The sequence below is a fragment of the Pelodiscus sinensis genome, chromosome 9 (genome assembly GCF_049634645.1).
Source record: "Pelodiscus sinensis isolate JC-2024 chromosome 9, ASM4963464v1, whole genome shotgun sequence".
NCBI lineage: Eukaryota > Metazoa > Chordata > Testudines > Trionychidae > Pelodiscus > Pelodiscus sinensis.
The window spans coordinates 37,735,740-37,753,721 of NC_134719.1; the positions used below are offsets into that span (position 1 = coordinate 37,735,740).

Genomic DNA, 17,982 nt, shown 5'->3' on the forward strand with positions numbered 1-17,982 from the left:
TTTCTTTACCACATCTGTGAATGTTGCCATGGTGACCCAGGCTTACCTCATTGCTTCTCGAAGTGCCCCACGTTCACTAAGAGTCGTATGCTTGATGTCATCAAAATTATTTTCTAGCATCTCACAGTTCTGCAATAAATGAAAGAATCCATATTACATTCTTAAGCAGCATTCTAGCATCATAACTTATATTCACTGTAGTGCAAGCCTAACTCATTTATATTGTTTATATATTCACACAAATTATGCATTCTGTTTTAATTGCACAGAAGTCATTAAAAGCGACATTGTGAATTCAGTAACAAAGAAAGAACAAAAGCTTATGATATGGTTGTCATGGAAATCCTTTTATAAGTTTTTTATATTGTGGTATATAGAATTTTTTTCTGAATCTATGTTTGAAGGAATAACAGGCTACAAAATTACTGCTAGATATAACAAGCAAACTTGAAAGTGTGGCAAAGTAGAAATAAAATATACTGAATTTAGAAATCATAATCTATACTTAAAATTCTGTACAAATGAATATTCAATATAACATGAAAAGATTAATAATCCTAAATTGTGTGAGTTTCAAAACGCCGTAGCAAACTTGAAGGTAGTCTATTTATAAAGCTATCACAACAGTTGATTATGATTTTTTTCTCAAACTGCAGTAGTAAAGGCCCTAGTGCTTCCAAATGAAAAGACAATTTATTTTAATGACATGGAAATAATAAGTAGTTTTGTGAGAATAAAAGGAATTAAAGAAAATAAGTATGCCAAAATAGCCTTCTCAATATGTCATCAGTTAATTCTTAAACGTATAGCAAGCTCTACTATTCAGGGTTATGCCTTTTTTCCATCTCCAAATTCCTATTGAAACAAGAGGTCTGATTCTCTATTGCTATGTATCTTCCGAAGTCATCATACCTTTGCAAAGTGAGTACCTTCTAGAAAGCATAATATTGAGTTTTAGAAGAATACAACGCAATTATTTCTATTTTTCAATTACTATTTTAAGTTCACACTTAAAAGTAACACATTGATCAGAATCAAAATTCATCTTGAGCAAAAAAAAATCATTTTTATTTATTTATTGACATTTTATTCACATTTTACTTGTAGTTTATTACTGTTTATAATAGGTAGATAATTTTATAGTGCACATCTTAAAAGATAAAAACGAATAAATGGAATATATACAGAAAGACTTCTCTTCTGTCAACTCATTTTACAATCTATAGCTATCACAATTACACTTGAACTGCCTTAATCCAGAAACCTTGTGAAATAGGATATGACAGATTATGGAATTTTCTGGACCATGGGTGTTCATATATACTTTTGTTTTGAAGGTACAAATTCAGTATGTGGAGCCAAATATGCACCTGGGGACAGGGCATCAGGTAAGCACCCCACTCTCATTCCCCTCATGCCCAGATCCCACACTCCCATCTCCCTCATGTACCCTCGTGAAATGAGGAGTAACGGTAGTTCGAACTAGGAAGCCTAGTTCGAACTACCTAGTTCGTGCCCCGTGTAGCCGTGCTGCATGGGGTTCGAACCAGCGGGGTTTTAAAAATGGCGGCTCCCCACTTATGCAAATGAAGCCCGGGAAATTCAAATCCCGGGCTTCATTTGCAAGTGCGGTATGCCTACATTACCCTTCTAGTTCGAACTAGGAGGGTAGTGTAGACATACCCCCAGACCCTGCAGCTCCAGCGCTATGGGAGTAGCAGGGGAAAAGCGTCCAGAGAAGCGTTTCACTGCACTGTCATTCCCCGAGCTGGTGGAAAGGGGAAGTGGCAGCACACAGATTCGCTTCCTCCCTCTTCTTTCATGAGATTCTGGAGGTTCAAGTGTATTACTTACAGCTTGCATGAAAGAAAAAATACTCCTCAGTCTTGTGTGTAACTTTTTAAAAAGATCTTTCCAGCTTGTTGATCTAATAAAATTAGTTTTTCTTTGAACTAATACTACATACATTAATATGTATTATTAAACAGGTTATTGTACATTCAATAAAAAATTCAAACCAGTAAAAATAATTTGATGTAAATTCATGTTTAAGGAACTTTCCTGAGTCATCTCTTTTTTAAAAAGTTATTTACAAACATTGCATATTTCCATAAACCTATCATGATTTTCACTGGTTTAAGTTTATTCCTCACTTGCAGTGCACTGTACAGTCAGTATGCCTTTCTATAGTAAAATCCTGCTCACCACACATACTTGGTCAATGAGAGTACTCAGGTCAGTATGACAACCAGGATTTAGACCTACAAGAAAATATTTCTTTATTGAGAGATGTGTGCATTGATCTTTGGGATAAACATATATATAGACAGGTCAATTATATCAAATACATATAAGAATTTCAATCTGGAAATACTAGTATTTCATAGAAATGTAGGACTGAAGAAAAGAGGTCTTCTAATCCTGTGGCAGGACTAAGAATACGCAGGCATTCCTGTCAGACATTTGTGCTGCCAGTATTTAAAAACCTCCAATAATGGTGATTCCACCTTAGTATCCCGATCTATCATAGGCTATGTCTAAACTACATCCCTCTTTCGAAAGACGGATATAAATTTAGACAGATCGAAATTGCAAATGAAACCGGGATTTGAATTTCCCGCACTTCATTTGCATAATGGTGGCCGTGTGTTCTTTTGAAAATGGGTATTTCGAAAATGAAACCACAGTCTAGACACGGTCCTTTTGAAAAAAATCCACCTTTTTTGGGAAAGATCTTGTATGCCTCAGGGTTTTTTTTTTTTAAAGAACCGCGTCTAGACAGCAGTTTCACTTTCGAAATGCCCATTTTCAAAAGAACGTGCAGCTGCCATTATGCAAATGAAACATGGGAAATTCAAATCCCGGCTTCATTTACAATTTCAATCTGTCTAATTTACACCCCCCTTTTGAAAGAAGGATGTAGTACTAGCATAATGTACTAGCAAACCTGTGTGAATAACTGATTTGTTTTGTTTGCTGGCGATTCCAAAACACATACACCGATCTTAGAAAACGAAGCACAGTAATAAAAGCAATTCATTTTGGGTCAAAAGAAACATTTCTTTTGACCCGAACAAAATATTTTGGTCTGATTTTGATATTTATATTTATTTTTTTACATCCTAAAGGAAATTTCAATACAAAAAGCCTTTTTAAATAAAAAAACCTAAATGTTGTTTCAAATATGACAATATTTTCATTTTTCAGAATGTTTTAAAAGTTTTTTGTTTGTTTTTAATGAAAAACTTTGGTAATAAATACATGAATTACTGAAATATTTTGGTTGACCCAAATCTACATTTTTTTACCAACAAAAGTTTTGAACAACACATTTTCCCCAGGTCTACTCAACACTAAAGCCTCTTTGAAACCAAATCAAATAAAACCTTCTGCTCCTCTGGAAAAACTAGGATAAGAAACGGGGTTTGGGAAACACCCTGAATCTCAACAGCCACAGTTGTTCAAAAGAAAACAGGAAGACAAGTTCAGAACATACGGCTCTTTATTCTGAACATCCTACTTTCAGCTATTGTTAGATACAGTCTAGGAACGATAAGCTCAAATGGTGCCAGCTGTTCTCTACTGTGGGTATAAAATATAAGGAGACACAAACAGGGAAATCATACAGGATTTACAGACGAAAATCAATTCCCTTTCAATTGCACTTGTAAATGAATAGCATTATATTATCAGCAGAGTTCCAGTGATTCCAAGTAGAAAGCACAGTTATGTACCACCAGATACTGCTCTAACCAACTTTTCCTCAAGGTCTATGTTGAGCACATTGTTATCCTGCAACTAAACAAATACAAAGGCATGAAGTCCACATTCAAAGAAAAGGCTGCAATCTTCTAGTCTAGCGAGACTAAAAAATACGTTCACTTGACCACTAATATCTGGACACCCAAAAGTATTCAAGGAATAAACAAAGCACCCAATTTACCGACTTAGGCCATGTCTACATTATGAGATAAGGTTGAATTTATCAAGATAAACTTTTTAGCCCCCAATTTTGTAAAGTTGAAAGTACATGTCTTTACTGTGCACAAGAATTCAACACAGTTCAAAGTAGTGCATCCCCAGTACAGTGGTTACCATCAACTTTGAGAGTGATGCCCTGTGGGTAGCTATCCCACAGTTTCTTCTTCCCTTTACATTCTGGTTTATGTTCCCAGTGCATGCTGGGACCAAGAGTGTGCAGCAGGTGGCTGATGTGGATATATGCCATCAGTATCCCATAATGCACTCATCTCATCCTTCCCCACTGCATGCCAGCAACAGCACTCTCTTTGCACCCTTTTTTCTCTAGTTATCTGTGAAGACTCAATGGCAGTATAAGCACAGAACCCGTTGTGGATCCCGATGAGTATCAAAACATTATGACAATCATATTAACCTATTAGTGGGCCTTATGCTAGAGTATATCTGAGTGTATCCAGGATCTACCAGAACAAAAAGAATCTCCAGAGGCCATGAACGTACTCTTCTTTGGAGCACTTGAGTTGAGTGACTGACAAATGCTGCTAGCATTTGATCCTCTGATACAGTGGAATGACGGTTCGAGTGCCATGAGACAAGCACAGAATGGTGGGATCACATAACTATGCAGGTATGAGATGATCAGCAGTGGCTGCAAATCTTTCACATGTGTAAGGTCACTTTCATGAAAGTTTGTGAATTGCTTTCCCCCACCCTGAAGCACAAGAATACCAGAATGAGACCCACTCTGACAGTGGAGGAATACATAGAAATTGCCCTGTGGAAACTTGCAACACCAGACAGCTACTGGTCAATTGGGAATCAATTTGGAGTAGGGAAATCATCCAAAGCACAGGATGTGGTGGTGATGAGGGATTTCAACTATCCAGACATCTGTTGGAAAACTAACAGAGATTATCCAATAAGTTCTTGTACTGCACTGAAGACATCTTTTTATTTCGGAAGGTTGAGAAAGTTACTAGAGGGGAAGCTGTTCTAGATCTGATTTTAACAAACAAGAAGGAACTGGTTGAAAATTTGAAAGTAGAAGGCAGCTTGGGTAAAAGTGATCATGAAATCATAGAGTTCATGATTCTAAGGAATGATAATGCAGTAAGGAACAGTTCATCTACAGGCTAAACAAGTTAAGAATGGTGGGAAAATGTGCAATGGGACATTTAAAGGGAAAGTTATGAAGTTTACTGACTAATTTAGACCTCAGGGAATGCAATATTCTTATTGTGGTGGCAACCTGCTGTGTAATCCATAATATTTGTGAGAGTAAGGGGGAAAGTTGTCTTGTTGGGTTGGGGGCGGGGGCGCAAGGGAGAGCACCTAGCCAGTAATTATGGGCAGCCAGAAACCAGAGCAATAAAAAGAGAACAGTGACGGGCACTATAAATCAGAAAGGCTTTGAAAGACACTTTTAAGAATGACTGGATTAGAGTGTCATGCATGTTGTTCTCAATGAGGTACCCCTGCATTCAGTATGCTTGCTTGTAACTCCTCCCACTCTTCAACCCTTCAATAAGACTGTTGTTCAGAAATCAGGCATTCTTATTTAGGGAATACAGCAAAGTCTGAAAAGGAATTCAGGGTGGGAGCTTGGGGGAGAGGTGGGGTGCATGCAGAGCAGATGAACAGAAGACATGTATGTGAACTAGGATGGGCATTTTATACAATTTAATTATCTCCCTTTGTGATCTTTCATTCATGTGAGTTGACAGAGCAGTGTGCCTCAAGAGAGAACCCTAACCCTATCCTCTGAGGCTGTGTCCAGACTCAGGGTTTTTTTCGGGAAAAGTAGCCTTTTTCCGAAAAAACTTCCCCTGCGTCCAGACTCAAGCCGCGTTCTTTCGAAATTAAATCGAAAGAACGCGGCTTTTCTTTCGATGGCGGTAAACCTCATTTCACGAGGAAGAACGCCTTCTTTCGAAAGTTCCTCTTTCGAAAGAAGGCGTTCTTCAATGTAAATAGGGCTTCTTCAAAAGAGAGCATCCAGACTCACTGGATGCTTTCTTTCAAAAAAGCAAGCTGCTTTTTCGAAAGTTCAACGTGCAGTCTAGACGCTCTCTTTCGAAAGAGGGTCTTTTGAAAGTATCTTTCGAAAGAGCTTCTTTCGAAAGAGGCTTGCAGTCTAGACATATCCTGAGAGAAAATAGAATGGAGGTACTTTTCCATATGCACCTATCAGGATGATGTATACAAGAATCAGCATGTATACTTGATTTCTTTAACCAATGGAAGGATGTCACTGTCTCACAAGACTGGTACAGTATTTTATTGTAATATATATAGCCTTTCTGCATCCCTTGCAAACACACACAAACACGAGACCTCACATTTATCCATTGATCTATTAGGCTCACATATTACTTTAACCATCTGCACTCTTACAGCTCTTTAAAAATACCTTTTCAGGGGAAAAGAGCAATAGTTTATGGCTTGCAACTATCATTCCTAATTAGTGGGATTCAATAAATCAAGTAACTTGGTTCAAAGCCTTGAATTTTCTGCATATCTGTGAAGTACTCAAAAAAACAACACTCAACCCCAGGAATCTTCTCCATGTGTAGGTGGGGAACAAAAATTGGATTGAAGTTGCCACCAGGCCACTACTGTAGTATTTCAGCACAATTAGTAGCAACAGCCTGTTGCTCCCCAACAAAAATGTTTACAGACCACCTGCTCACTGGTTATTCGCTACCTTTAAGTGTAGGTTCCATTCATTTCAAAGACATAAGTAAATAAAAAATAAACTCAGCTTTTGGCTAAAACCAATTGTAGAAAAGCTCAGCCAAAAAAAAAGGGATTTTTCAGAGATAAGCATATGAAAACACAAATTTGATTATGCTCTTAACTACAGCAGCCACAAATGCTACAACGTTGACAAACTATGATCAGGACAAATTATACATTCAGAAGTCTAAAGGAAAAGGAAGGATAAAATTCAATCTACTGTATTTAATAATAAGACTAGATTAATATAATAAATATTTTGCATAGGACAGTTGTAGGTTTTTTGGTGCATAACACTGCAACGGTTTAAATATAACGAGCAATTAAATTCCCAGGTGTTCCAGTTTCAGCAGCAATTATATTTGAAAATGTAACCACAAGCAATGAAAAAAGTTGTCTTTGGTAGCTTTCTGCCAAGTTATTTCCCTTGTGTCTAAAAAAGGTCAAAAAAATTCATATATGATGGAATAATTCTCTAGTATTTTATATTTTAGTTCTGATTACAGTCATATAGTGCTGAATTATACCAAATCAAAAAACACCTCAAAAGAGATTTATGACAGCAAAGCAAATACAAGAAGATGTGGTTAAAATCAAAACTAAATGAAACAAGGTCATTAGTAGTTGTGCTATTGTTCCAAAAGGAAATCAAAGCCTAAAATCTATTTTAAAAAAATTCTAATATTAACCACTTCAAATAAAAGGTCAGGTATTAGGTTGTGAAATGAACTGGAGGCAAGATAGATCAGAAAGTAGTTCGATATACATAAATAAATGGTTCATTTAAACAGATATTAAACCTGAACTAAAGTGTATTGTATCTAAATGAGAAAAAAAAAGTCTGTTAGAGTCAAGACTTCATTTCTACAGGGAATAAATTGAACCTATTAAATTTTATCCTGACTCTAAAAATAATAATAATTATCACATTTAAATAAACCCATTAGCACTTATGAAAAAACACAAAAGTTCACAACCTATACTAGCTCCTTATGACTATAGGGGCTCTTACAAAAAGACAAAATATAAGAAATTTTAATATAAGAAGACTACTACAATAATATCATTGAATAAAATGTAACAGCCCTTCTCATTTTCCCCTGGCCCCCACCAAGAGATTATCAATGACTGTAGGAGGGAGAACAAAAAACAGGACTATGTAGCACTTTAAAGATTAACAAGATGGTTTATTAGGTGATGAGCTTTCGTGGGCCAGACCCGCTTCCTCAGATCAAATAGTGGAAGAAAATTGTCACAACCTTATATACCAAAGGATACATGGTATATATGGTTGTGACAATTTTCTTCCACTATTTGATCTGAGGAAGTGGGTCTGGTCCACGAAAGTTCATCACCTAATAAACCACCTTGTTAGTCTTTAAAGTGCTACATAGTCCTGTTTTTTTGTTTCAGCTACACCAGAATAACACGGCTACATTTCTATCACTGTAGGACGGAGGTGATTGTCCTGGTCTCAGTCCAGAAAATCTCCATCCCTCAGACTCATTGAACATTGGCATCATCTGATGGCTTCCCCAGAACATTAATGAAGCTTTAATTTATACCATGGGGAACACAGGAAGGAAGTCACATTATGGGAGCAAAGCAAAGCAAATTGGAGGGGCTCCTGTACAGTGAGGGATGAAGAAGGAGAATGGACGTGAGTGAAGAACAGAGATTAATTAAACAACCCGAATACTAATACGACCTGTACCTAGCATAACCATTAATGTTTTGCTATCATTTGTCTATTGCAATTTGTCTGCCTCATCTATATAAACTGTAATATTTTTCAGGAAAATGACTATATGTTCCTGAACTATCTTTGAACTACACCTAGAACATTTTTAACTAATAAATAATAATAGCTATTTCAGATCTGGACCCAACATTCACAGTCTCAGACTATACCTCTAACAGGATGAGTAAGTCCAATAACTCCAAAATAGCATCAAACAGGGATGAAATTCAGAATTTCACAAATCAGGCCCTTGACTCTTAATAAGAGTTGAACTAATGGTGGCTTACATTATGTGTGACAATCATTTGAGTATTAGTGATGGAAAAGAAATCTTACTTTCAAAAATAACTTTCTAACCCTTGAACAGCCTTGTGCTTATATAGAGTGACGTGTACTTCATGGCCACATACTGCCCTTCGCTCAGTTTGTGTTACAAAAGTAATTCTATTTTTTCCAAGCGCCTAGGCACAACCCGGATTCTGAAGCACCTCCTGGCTCTGAAACTCACAGAGTATCTGAAACACACTCAGGCTGCCTAGTATCATCATCACAGTCTCTGTAAGTCACAGAAGGCACAGTAACTACACTACATCAGGGAGGGCTTAGGAGTCTGAGTCTTGACAAGATCATTATCCAATAACCTAAGCTAAACCATCCTGTGAGCTTCAACTGATCAAGGAACTGATCCCTCTCCCATTGAAATCAATTGCAAATCTCTCATCGACTCAAATGAGGGCAGGATCATGCTCTAAGCCATTTTCTGGTAGTTTAACTGTATCCTGAAATACTTTACATAAGAATTTCAAAGATATCAGTATTACAGATAAGGTCTTACACACAGTTCTAGGTAGTTGGGAAAAAAATCTTTTGATCTGACAAAAGCTGTAAGACCTATTCTAAAGCTGCCTGTATCACTGAAGTTGAGTAGATATCTTATCCTACTTAACATGCTGCAAATCAAAAGCTTTTTTTGTACCCTCTGCCTTTTTGTGGAGAGTTATTGGATATAAGTGACATAGCATTATTTTAGGAAATATTAACCACTTCCATTAGGAACATCATGCTTCCCCAAATATTAATGGAAGCAAATCCTGCAAAGTTTACTGAGGAAAACCTCCCATAAATATCAATGGGAATGTTACTTGAGTAAAGATGTATAATGATTCCAGCCTCTAAAAAAATTAGCATCCCTAAGCTCTGGGCTTTGAATTTTCTGTTCCTAGTGATGCTACAGCAAGGTGCTACAAAGAGTGAACTTTCATGCTCCAACTTCCACTTTTAAAAAATATATAAACATGGTTAGGTATAAATATAATATTCCTCAGACATTTCAGATCTCTTCAGTGAATCTTTCCATTCACTTCAACTGGCATTAGAGCTGACAAATGACATCGGTGTAAAGCTTCAAACAAGACTTGTACATTAAATAAGCCTTATTTTAAAATCTTAAATCCTACTTCAGCAGCAAACAGCAAATAATTTTCAACATTTTGACTTTAAAATACTAAATATAAAGGATCATTTGTTTTCAAAAGTTGCCTTGCTTCCTAGGGAAGCAATATCAGATTTATTCCAAGTGTAGGTATTACTTCAGCAATGAAATCTTCATTGCATAAAGAGGGTGGGGTGGGTAATTGCTTTTTTCTGAAGGTTTATTTCTTTGCAATGACAATAAAAATGTTCCACTTGTTCTTGCTGTTTTATTAATTTTTCTTCTTTTCCTATTGTACCCCAAAAGGCACATCTCAAAGAATGTTTCTGTGGGAAAAATAAATCTTTCATTAAAGTACAAGTTTGGATCCAATCTTTTTTTTTCTTTTTTGCCTTTTTTATTTTCCACCAATTCACATGTTGATAGCTGGATGTTTCCCTTTTTAAATCAAAAGACACCTCAGCAGCTAAGTCTAACAGTGCCTGTCTGTTCACAGCAGAAGAAGAGCATGAACAATTTTACAAATCTGCCACTTCAGAACCCCTTTTAAAGCAAAGAACACTGGATGATAAGTTACAAATCAGCACTTGCTTCTCTCTCTTTTGCTTTGTTTGTTATCATAGAGCATACCCAGTTTTCTATTCTTGCATAATATCAGACAGAACCAATAACAGAAATAGGACCAAGACACTGAACTGCAATTTAGATTTCAACAACTGGAACTCAACATCTTGCCTTAATTTCAAAGATTTGGAATTAGGGGCCTTAATTTGTGGCTCACCTGTTTATGTCAGTCTTGAATAGGACCCTGATTTGGGATTACAAAAAACTGATTTTGACTTCTACATGAAACCTAAAGAGCACTTTCAGAAACTTTCTGGCTAAAATGCTCAGAAGCAAAATCTGGCCAATCTCAAGGCCAACTTTTCAAAATGGCTCAGATCCCATGTAGGCACCTTAATAAGTGGCCAGACTGTCAGAAGAATTCATTAGGTTAGGTACTGAGGCTTCTGAGAATCTACACATTAATGTTACAATGACAGCTGCTGGGTGTTGATCACTTTGAAGAACCTGGACCTAATTTAATGAGCTAAATGGAATCTGAACTCTTTGGGAAATCTGCCCTACTTGTGGGTGCTATGTACTTGTAAATTTGGCCTGAACTTGTTGCAAAATCTGTCTTTACGTTGGCAAACCCACTAGTTACTGAGTCACCTAATTACTGCACTTGAACATGTTTTATCAAGCAACCATGGGAAACAGGTTTTGATGGATTAAAATATTTTGCCAGACCAGGGAAGGTGCTGCAAGGTTTGAGCATGAGAAGGATGGCGGTGGGCACTTACTTGGTGCCGCATTCCTGGAGACACACATGGCTCTGCACCCCGTGTTGCGTCAAAGCACCAACTGCTGCCACTACAGCAGCGTGGAGAAAAGCCACAAGTGAAGTGTGTTTCTTTGCTGCCTTCCTCAGCTCAGAGAAGGGGAGTGGCAGTGTGCAGAGCCACATCCTCCTCTGTACCATGGGTGTTCCCATATTAGGTATACTTGGAACACAGAGGTCTAATGTATTGATATAACACCCATAATTTGATAGTCTTAGCAAGGCAGTCTCTAAATCTTAGTCACTTTGGAGGTGTTTTACTTTTACCTTGTAATATATTTGGCTTTTACACCTCAAAATCTCAGTACAAACATTAACAAATTAATCCTCAGTTCATTGTTGAAGTAGATACATATCTCAATTATATAGTGAAGGAAACTAAAGCAGAGAGAGACTACATGACTTACCCAAGGCTACCCAGCATGTCAGTGCCAGAGATAAGATTAACACTCAGGAGGAGTTTTCCAGTTCCCAGTCCAGTGCTCATCTCAGAATGATCAATGGCACAAGAAGCTGACAATTGGAACTGCACATCATTAAAGCAGAATACATGATTAAAATGTCACCGAGAAAGCTAAACTTGTGACAAAATTTCTCTCTCCTGGCGGGTTAATCTGCCCAGAGAATACTCAGTATTTAGGATTACTGCTTTTGAAATCTTAGTATCGGTAAAGCAACTTTACATTTTCTCAGTCACACATCCACTTCTGCAGTAATGTTTGTGGAAAGACAGGAGTGACATGAACAGTTCTGCTGCACAAAATGAAAAATGTTGCTTAACAGCACGGTTCTGAGTCTGCATGCAAGGCTTAACTTAGGCATGTCAATTAAGTGATGAAGAGCACTGGAAAATGAACATGCATCCCCTTTACTTCCATCACACCTTTGGTGCTATTCTGCAATTTCCTCCAGAACTTTATCTTGAGAATGTTACCCAAGCTGATAACTGTGTAATGGCATGCTGAACACCATTCATACTGGTATTTAGGCCAGCCATCGTACGCTACTTGCTGATGTTATTTTCTGCATGAGTTAGGGTATGTCTACACTACAAAGTTAATTTGAACTAACAGCCCTTAGTTCGAATTAACTTTAATAGGGGATACACATGCATTAAATTCAAAATAGCGGAGCGCTTAATTCGAACTAGGTAAACCTCATTCTATGAGGAGTAATGCCTAGTTCGAATTAAGTAGTTCGAATTAAGGGCTGCGTAGCCACTTAATTCGAATTAGCTGGAGGCTACCCCTTCCCAGGTTCCCCCTGGTGGCCACTCTGGAAAACGCCTCTCCTCTCCCCCAGCCCCGGGGCCCTTAAAGGGATAGACTCTGGTCAGACAGCACTTTGCAGAGCCAGCCCTGCCAGCAGTCTCTGCCCCTGACTCAGTGGCCCCAGGATGAGCCAGGCTGCCAGCCGTCCCCCGCCCAGTCCCCCAGCACCCTGGGGCCAGCCAGGGGCCATAGATGGCGCGCACCCTCCTGGACTAGTGCGGAGGTCATGGACCTCATTGAGGTTTGGGGGCAGGCCCCCAACATCAATGATCTCTGCACTAGGAGGAGGAACGCAGCTGTCTACGGCTGCATAGCAGCCACCATGGCCAGCAAGGGACACAGGAGCACCCAGGAGCAGGTGCACCTGAAAGTTAAGGAGCTGCGGCAGGCGTACGCCAGGGCTACCAGGGGTGGCGCCGCAACAGAGCCTGCCACCTGCCCCTACTTCCCCGCCCTCGACCAACTTTTAGGGGATGGTGCGGTCCGTGCCAGCCCCGGAGGCAGCGAGCCAGGACCGGAGGGCCCTGATCCGGGTGCACCGGAGGGGCCACCGCCAGCTGTTCCGGCACTAGAGTCGGCAGGGTCATCCGGGGAGGCAATACCGGGTAAGTGCCAGCACTGTCCCCTGTCCTGGGGGGAGGCGGAGAGGGAGACCAGGGACTGCACACATGGGCCATGCCTCCCATGGATCACGCAGCCACCTGTGCACGTGTGAGCTCATGAAATGCCACCCTTGGGCAGGTGGCTCCTGTTGTGTGACACCCAGGGGCCGTGGCCCAATAGGCACACGCATGTGTGAAGAGATCTGACATGATCCCGACCCTGGGGCGGGACCCAGCAGGACGCCCTCCCTTCACACACCCCCTCTACACAGAGGCAGGGGGCATCTCTCCCCCTCCCCCTGCCCTGCCCACACTATACACAGCACAGGAGCATGGGTGCGGTCTTGGGGCAGCTCCCAGTCCTGGGGAGAGCCAGACATCCTGACCATGGCCTCTGAGCAAGCACAGCGGCTCTGACAGTGTAGGGCACGGTTGCCCTCACATTGCAGGGAGGGCTGGGCATCATCCACTGTGTCCCCATGAAGAACTGACCACTTCTCTTCTTTCTCTACAGCTGCACCAGCTGCTCATGCAGGGTGCACCACCCCACCCGGGACATGCTCCCACACCCGCGGCCTGCTCCAGACCACCACCACGCGGCAGGAGTACTGGGACCAGCACCTGGGGGCCCTGAGAGTCCTGCACTGCACTGGCGAGGCCCGGATGCGGGAAGACCTGCAGCTCCGCTGGGAGCAGCTGGCTGAGGACCGAGCCAGAAATGCTAACCTGAAGGCCCTGCTGCAGAGCATGGTGCCCCGTACCAGTCCTGCACCTGCTGCCCCCACCCAACAACTGTCCCTCCTCCCATTCCTGCCTCCCCTCCCACCTCTTCCTCCTCAACCTCCCCACCTCCTCCTCAATGTCCGTAACCTCCACCCCATCCCACCGGGGAGGCCGAGGTCCTCCCAGTTTTCCCCCTCTCCTCTCCTGCCCTCACCCACCTCCTTTCCCCCATCTCCCCACAGTTTCATTCCCCCCCCCCAGTTGTGCTGAATAAAGAGAGTTGTTATTTTGAAAATACATGTCTTTTATTTGACATCAGGAAAGGGGGGCTAGGGAAGGGTAAGTGGAAGGACGAGAGGGAGGAATGGGGCACAAGCCCCCAGTGGGGCAGACCGGGGAGACTGTTAGCGCTCCTCAGGGTGGAAGCTCTCCCGCAGGGCCCCCTGGATCCTGACATCCCCTCGATTGTCCTCCCAGATGGCAGCCTGCAGACAGTGCAGCCAGGCTGCTGACAACGTGTCCATGAGATGCAGCAGAGTCCCTGGGGGCAGGTCTGGTTCCATGTTGCAGAGTGCTGTGGTGCCCTGAGTGAGGGCAAGCAGAGCACTCCGAGACACAAATGCTTTGCTGTCCTTCAGCGAGGAAGACCAAGAGAAAGCTGAGAACTGTCTGTCCAAAATGGGGGGTTGGGTACCTTTAAGCACAGCCCTTGGTTAGCCTGAGGCAGCATCCCCACACACTAAGTCCGACCCTGATGCCCTTTTGGCACTGGTTCCAGCCAGCCTTACCTTTGATTCAGGGTCCACTCAATGTGGACGTGCTAATTCAAATTAGTTTTTAGGTCTAGATACACTAATTCGAATTAACTTATTTCGAATTAACTAATTCGAATTAAGTTAGTTCAAATTAGTGCTGTAGTGTAGACATACCCTTATTGAATTGTACAGGTGGGGAGAGGCACCATTTGACCATACCCAGCTGATCATAAGCCACATCCCCTTTTCATTATGTAAGGAAACATCACAGATTGAATTACATGGTGCTCCATGTGTCATAGTATGTGGTGTACCACCATACTTAGCTTTTTTTTTTATCTAGGGTAGTGCTTTTTAGAGCTCTTCCCAACCAAAGCTGCTATTTTCATTTCCCCTCAGATCATGGGAATATATGGATGTCTGTGTTTATGTTCAAATTTTGTCCAAATGCAAATTATTGACATTAGTCATAGTGAAAAGTGTTTCTCACTATATAAAACAGACATGATCCAAAGCCCATAGAGGTTAAGGGAATTCTTTTCATTAAATTCAATATTCAGTTACGTATTCAGAAGTGCACACTGAATGCATAAACACCTAGATTTTTGAGTGCTGAATTTGAGACAGCTTGTGCCCAATTTTCAAAGCTGCTGAAGACCTATAGCTTTCAAAGTAGTTTCATCAATACCTTTGCAAATCAGACAAGAGCCTTCTCAAGTTGGGCTCCCAAACAACAAAAAAGGCAAACAAAAGAATGCTTGTGGTTGACTATATTACAGAACATGAAAATCTGAGACATACTGTACTATCAGCCACCTTTAAAATATTTATTTATCTCATACAGTGAACTTCTCAGAGTGATTTTATAATGAATATGGAGTGTGTATTTCCCTATTGATCTGCTTACTGATATACAAAATGTTAGCACTGATAATCACTTGTTATTCTGGAAAATCTCTGAATTATTTAATCAGTAGAAAACTTTAGAAATAACTGCCTTGTGTTTTATAAACCCGAAGCAAAATTATAAAAGGAATTTAAACTGTAATATATTGCTGCAAGGATAATTATTAAGGGAAAACACAGCTGACATTTTCTGATTTATGCACACAATCAGAGATGGAGTCCAAGGACTGTGACATAATTATCTTCATGCTAACAATTTTTGTAAATCTCTTGACAGAATTTTAGCTAATTTTAAAATGCCTTCTGAAGATTAGCACTTAAAATTGTTGGGGAAAACAGCACAATTTATTAGCAAGGGTATAATTGTAAACCTTCCAAATACTCATTGTGAATATCATTTAGACAGTAACTCCTGCTTTAGCAGCTGGTATATAAGACTCCAGTTTATGGAATCTTGAAACAACAGAGAGTGGAATCTAATTAAACGGGATTACATGCCAAACAAAAATTATTAAAAACAGACTAATAGACAATTGTTATGAATTTAGAAGGCTATGCCAACTTCTTCCAATATGAACTTATGTAATTGTTAAAGCGAAAGCTTTATTCCTATAAAACCTATACAATCTTAGCAGACTTTTTTTTCTCTTTTTTTACTTGGAACAGATTATTTTTGAACACTGAAACAACACAAAAAAAGGTAAATTGATCTCCTTTCCCAGATTAAGTACCCACCTGATGATGTATAAAATTATTAAAATATATTTTTATTTATTGTAATGTTGCTACTATGAGTCATTAAAATTAAACATTTGTTATATTGCTATATAGTAAAGCCCCTTGAAACTCTATCATTACATAAATTAGCTCATATAGATGTCATTGCTAATTGGTTACTTAACATCCATTTAATAAATCTATGGAATATACGTTTTTTAAAAGTGTTTAGTACATAACCTACTAAATTCCTCCCTGTTTCCTATGATTTGTTCTGGTATGTTTTCAAAGGAATTCTTATTCCAAATGGGAAGTAGAGGCACAATAAAATGGTAAATAAGCTGTTCACTATTAAAAGAAATCCAGTGTTTATTTTTTTCAATGTATATAAAGACTATCTTGAGCCTTAGTCTGTTTACATAACATTTGACATCACATCATTCATAATATATGAAGATTTTCTATACATCAATCCTTATATTACTTTATACATTCACTCTTGCTAACTGGGTTCTTTAAATGATTTTGAACATTCTAGAGCCATCTATATACAATATGTTTATCAATACCTCAAGAAAACTGATATTCTTCCAACAGAAAAGGGGCCTTAAGATTTTGTAATCAATAAAAGTCAATACAAGAAAATGTGTTAACTAGGATCCTGGGTAGCAATCAATGCCTCATTAGCCTAACAGCATTAGTTTGTTCACTCAGTACTCCAGAAAAATATTTTCTTGAATGTACTGTGGTATTGTACATATATGAATGTGTGCCAGATAACTCATTCCTAATGTCTTACACATAAAATGTTGGCCCTGAAAGCCAAAGTATTTTTGAAAGAGTTGAATTGGTATGAGAATGCTTTAGTGAGATGTTTTGGAGCTCTATGGAAATTTTAGAATGTTTTTAAAAACCTATTAACTATCATCAGTGCTATCGATATAATTGGAAATTTCTAACTGGTGGGAATATACTTCAGATTTGCGTTCTCAGTTTTAAAAATAATACAAGAATTCTTTAAACCTGAAAGATAAGTAATTAAATCACCAAGTAAATTAAAGTAGAAAAGCCACATACAATAATTTATTGTATTATTCAGCTGCAAAAACCTATCCAGTTTCAGTTGAAATAGCATTTTGCTAGCTTTTTTCTAAGTGTAGTCCATGTGCAAATTTCACATGGTAAATTCATACAACTGTTCACATTTACATAAATGCAGACTATCATGTTTTCCATTCAAATTGTTGCCAAGGCAGATGCAGTCACCATGTGCTTCAACTAGGAAACAACATATCTGATAATATTGATACAGTGAAGAAGAAAAAGACAAGTCTGAAAGAAGCATAGGACAAAGCACACAGCATTACAAACACAGAGTATCAATCCACAGATCCCAAGAGAGAAGAACAAAAACCTTTCCTGTAGAAAATGTGGCAATACAGCAAAGCCATTGCTGAAAACAATATCCAGCAAAGGCAGCAGACAAAACAAGAAATGACACTAAATAGAAAGCATACTGTCCTGTAGCTTCTGAGGTGAAGATGGTTTGTTTGTCTGAGCAAATGGAAAAGAAAACCCTTTGGCTCCCCTCAATAACTGAATCTCCCTGACTTTCCTCTCCTCATGGCATTCAGCTTTTTTCATGGCTTGGGGAGGGGAGTCGTTGGCCAGTTCTCTGGATACGAGGATGCAGCAGCAGTAAAGTATCTCCTCTGCTAATGAAGGAATTTTTTA

At 39.4% G+C, this 17,982-nt stretch overlaps 1 protein-coding gene across 7 annotated transcripts in view; it reads right to left on the reverse strand.

Annotated features, from left to right (window-relative positions):
- DPYD (dihydropyrimidine dehydrogenase) overlaps positions 1–17,982 on the reverse strand; it is a 680,031-nt gene that overhangs the window by 578,601 nt on the left and 83,448 nt on the right. For all 7 annotated transcript variants that reach the window (XM_075936591.1, XM_075936588.1, XM_075936587.1 and 4 more), the window contains one exon: positions 47–129. In XM_075936591.1, coding sequence (XP_075792706.1) covers positions 47–129 — 83 coding nt within the window. The remainder of the gene's footprint in view (positions 1–46; positions 130–17,982) is intronic.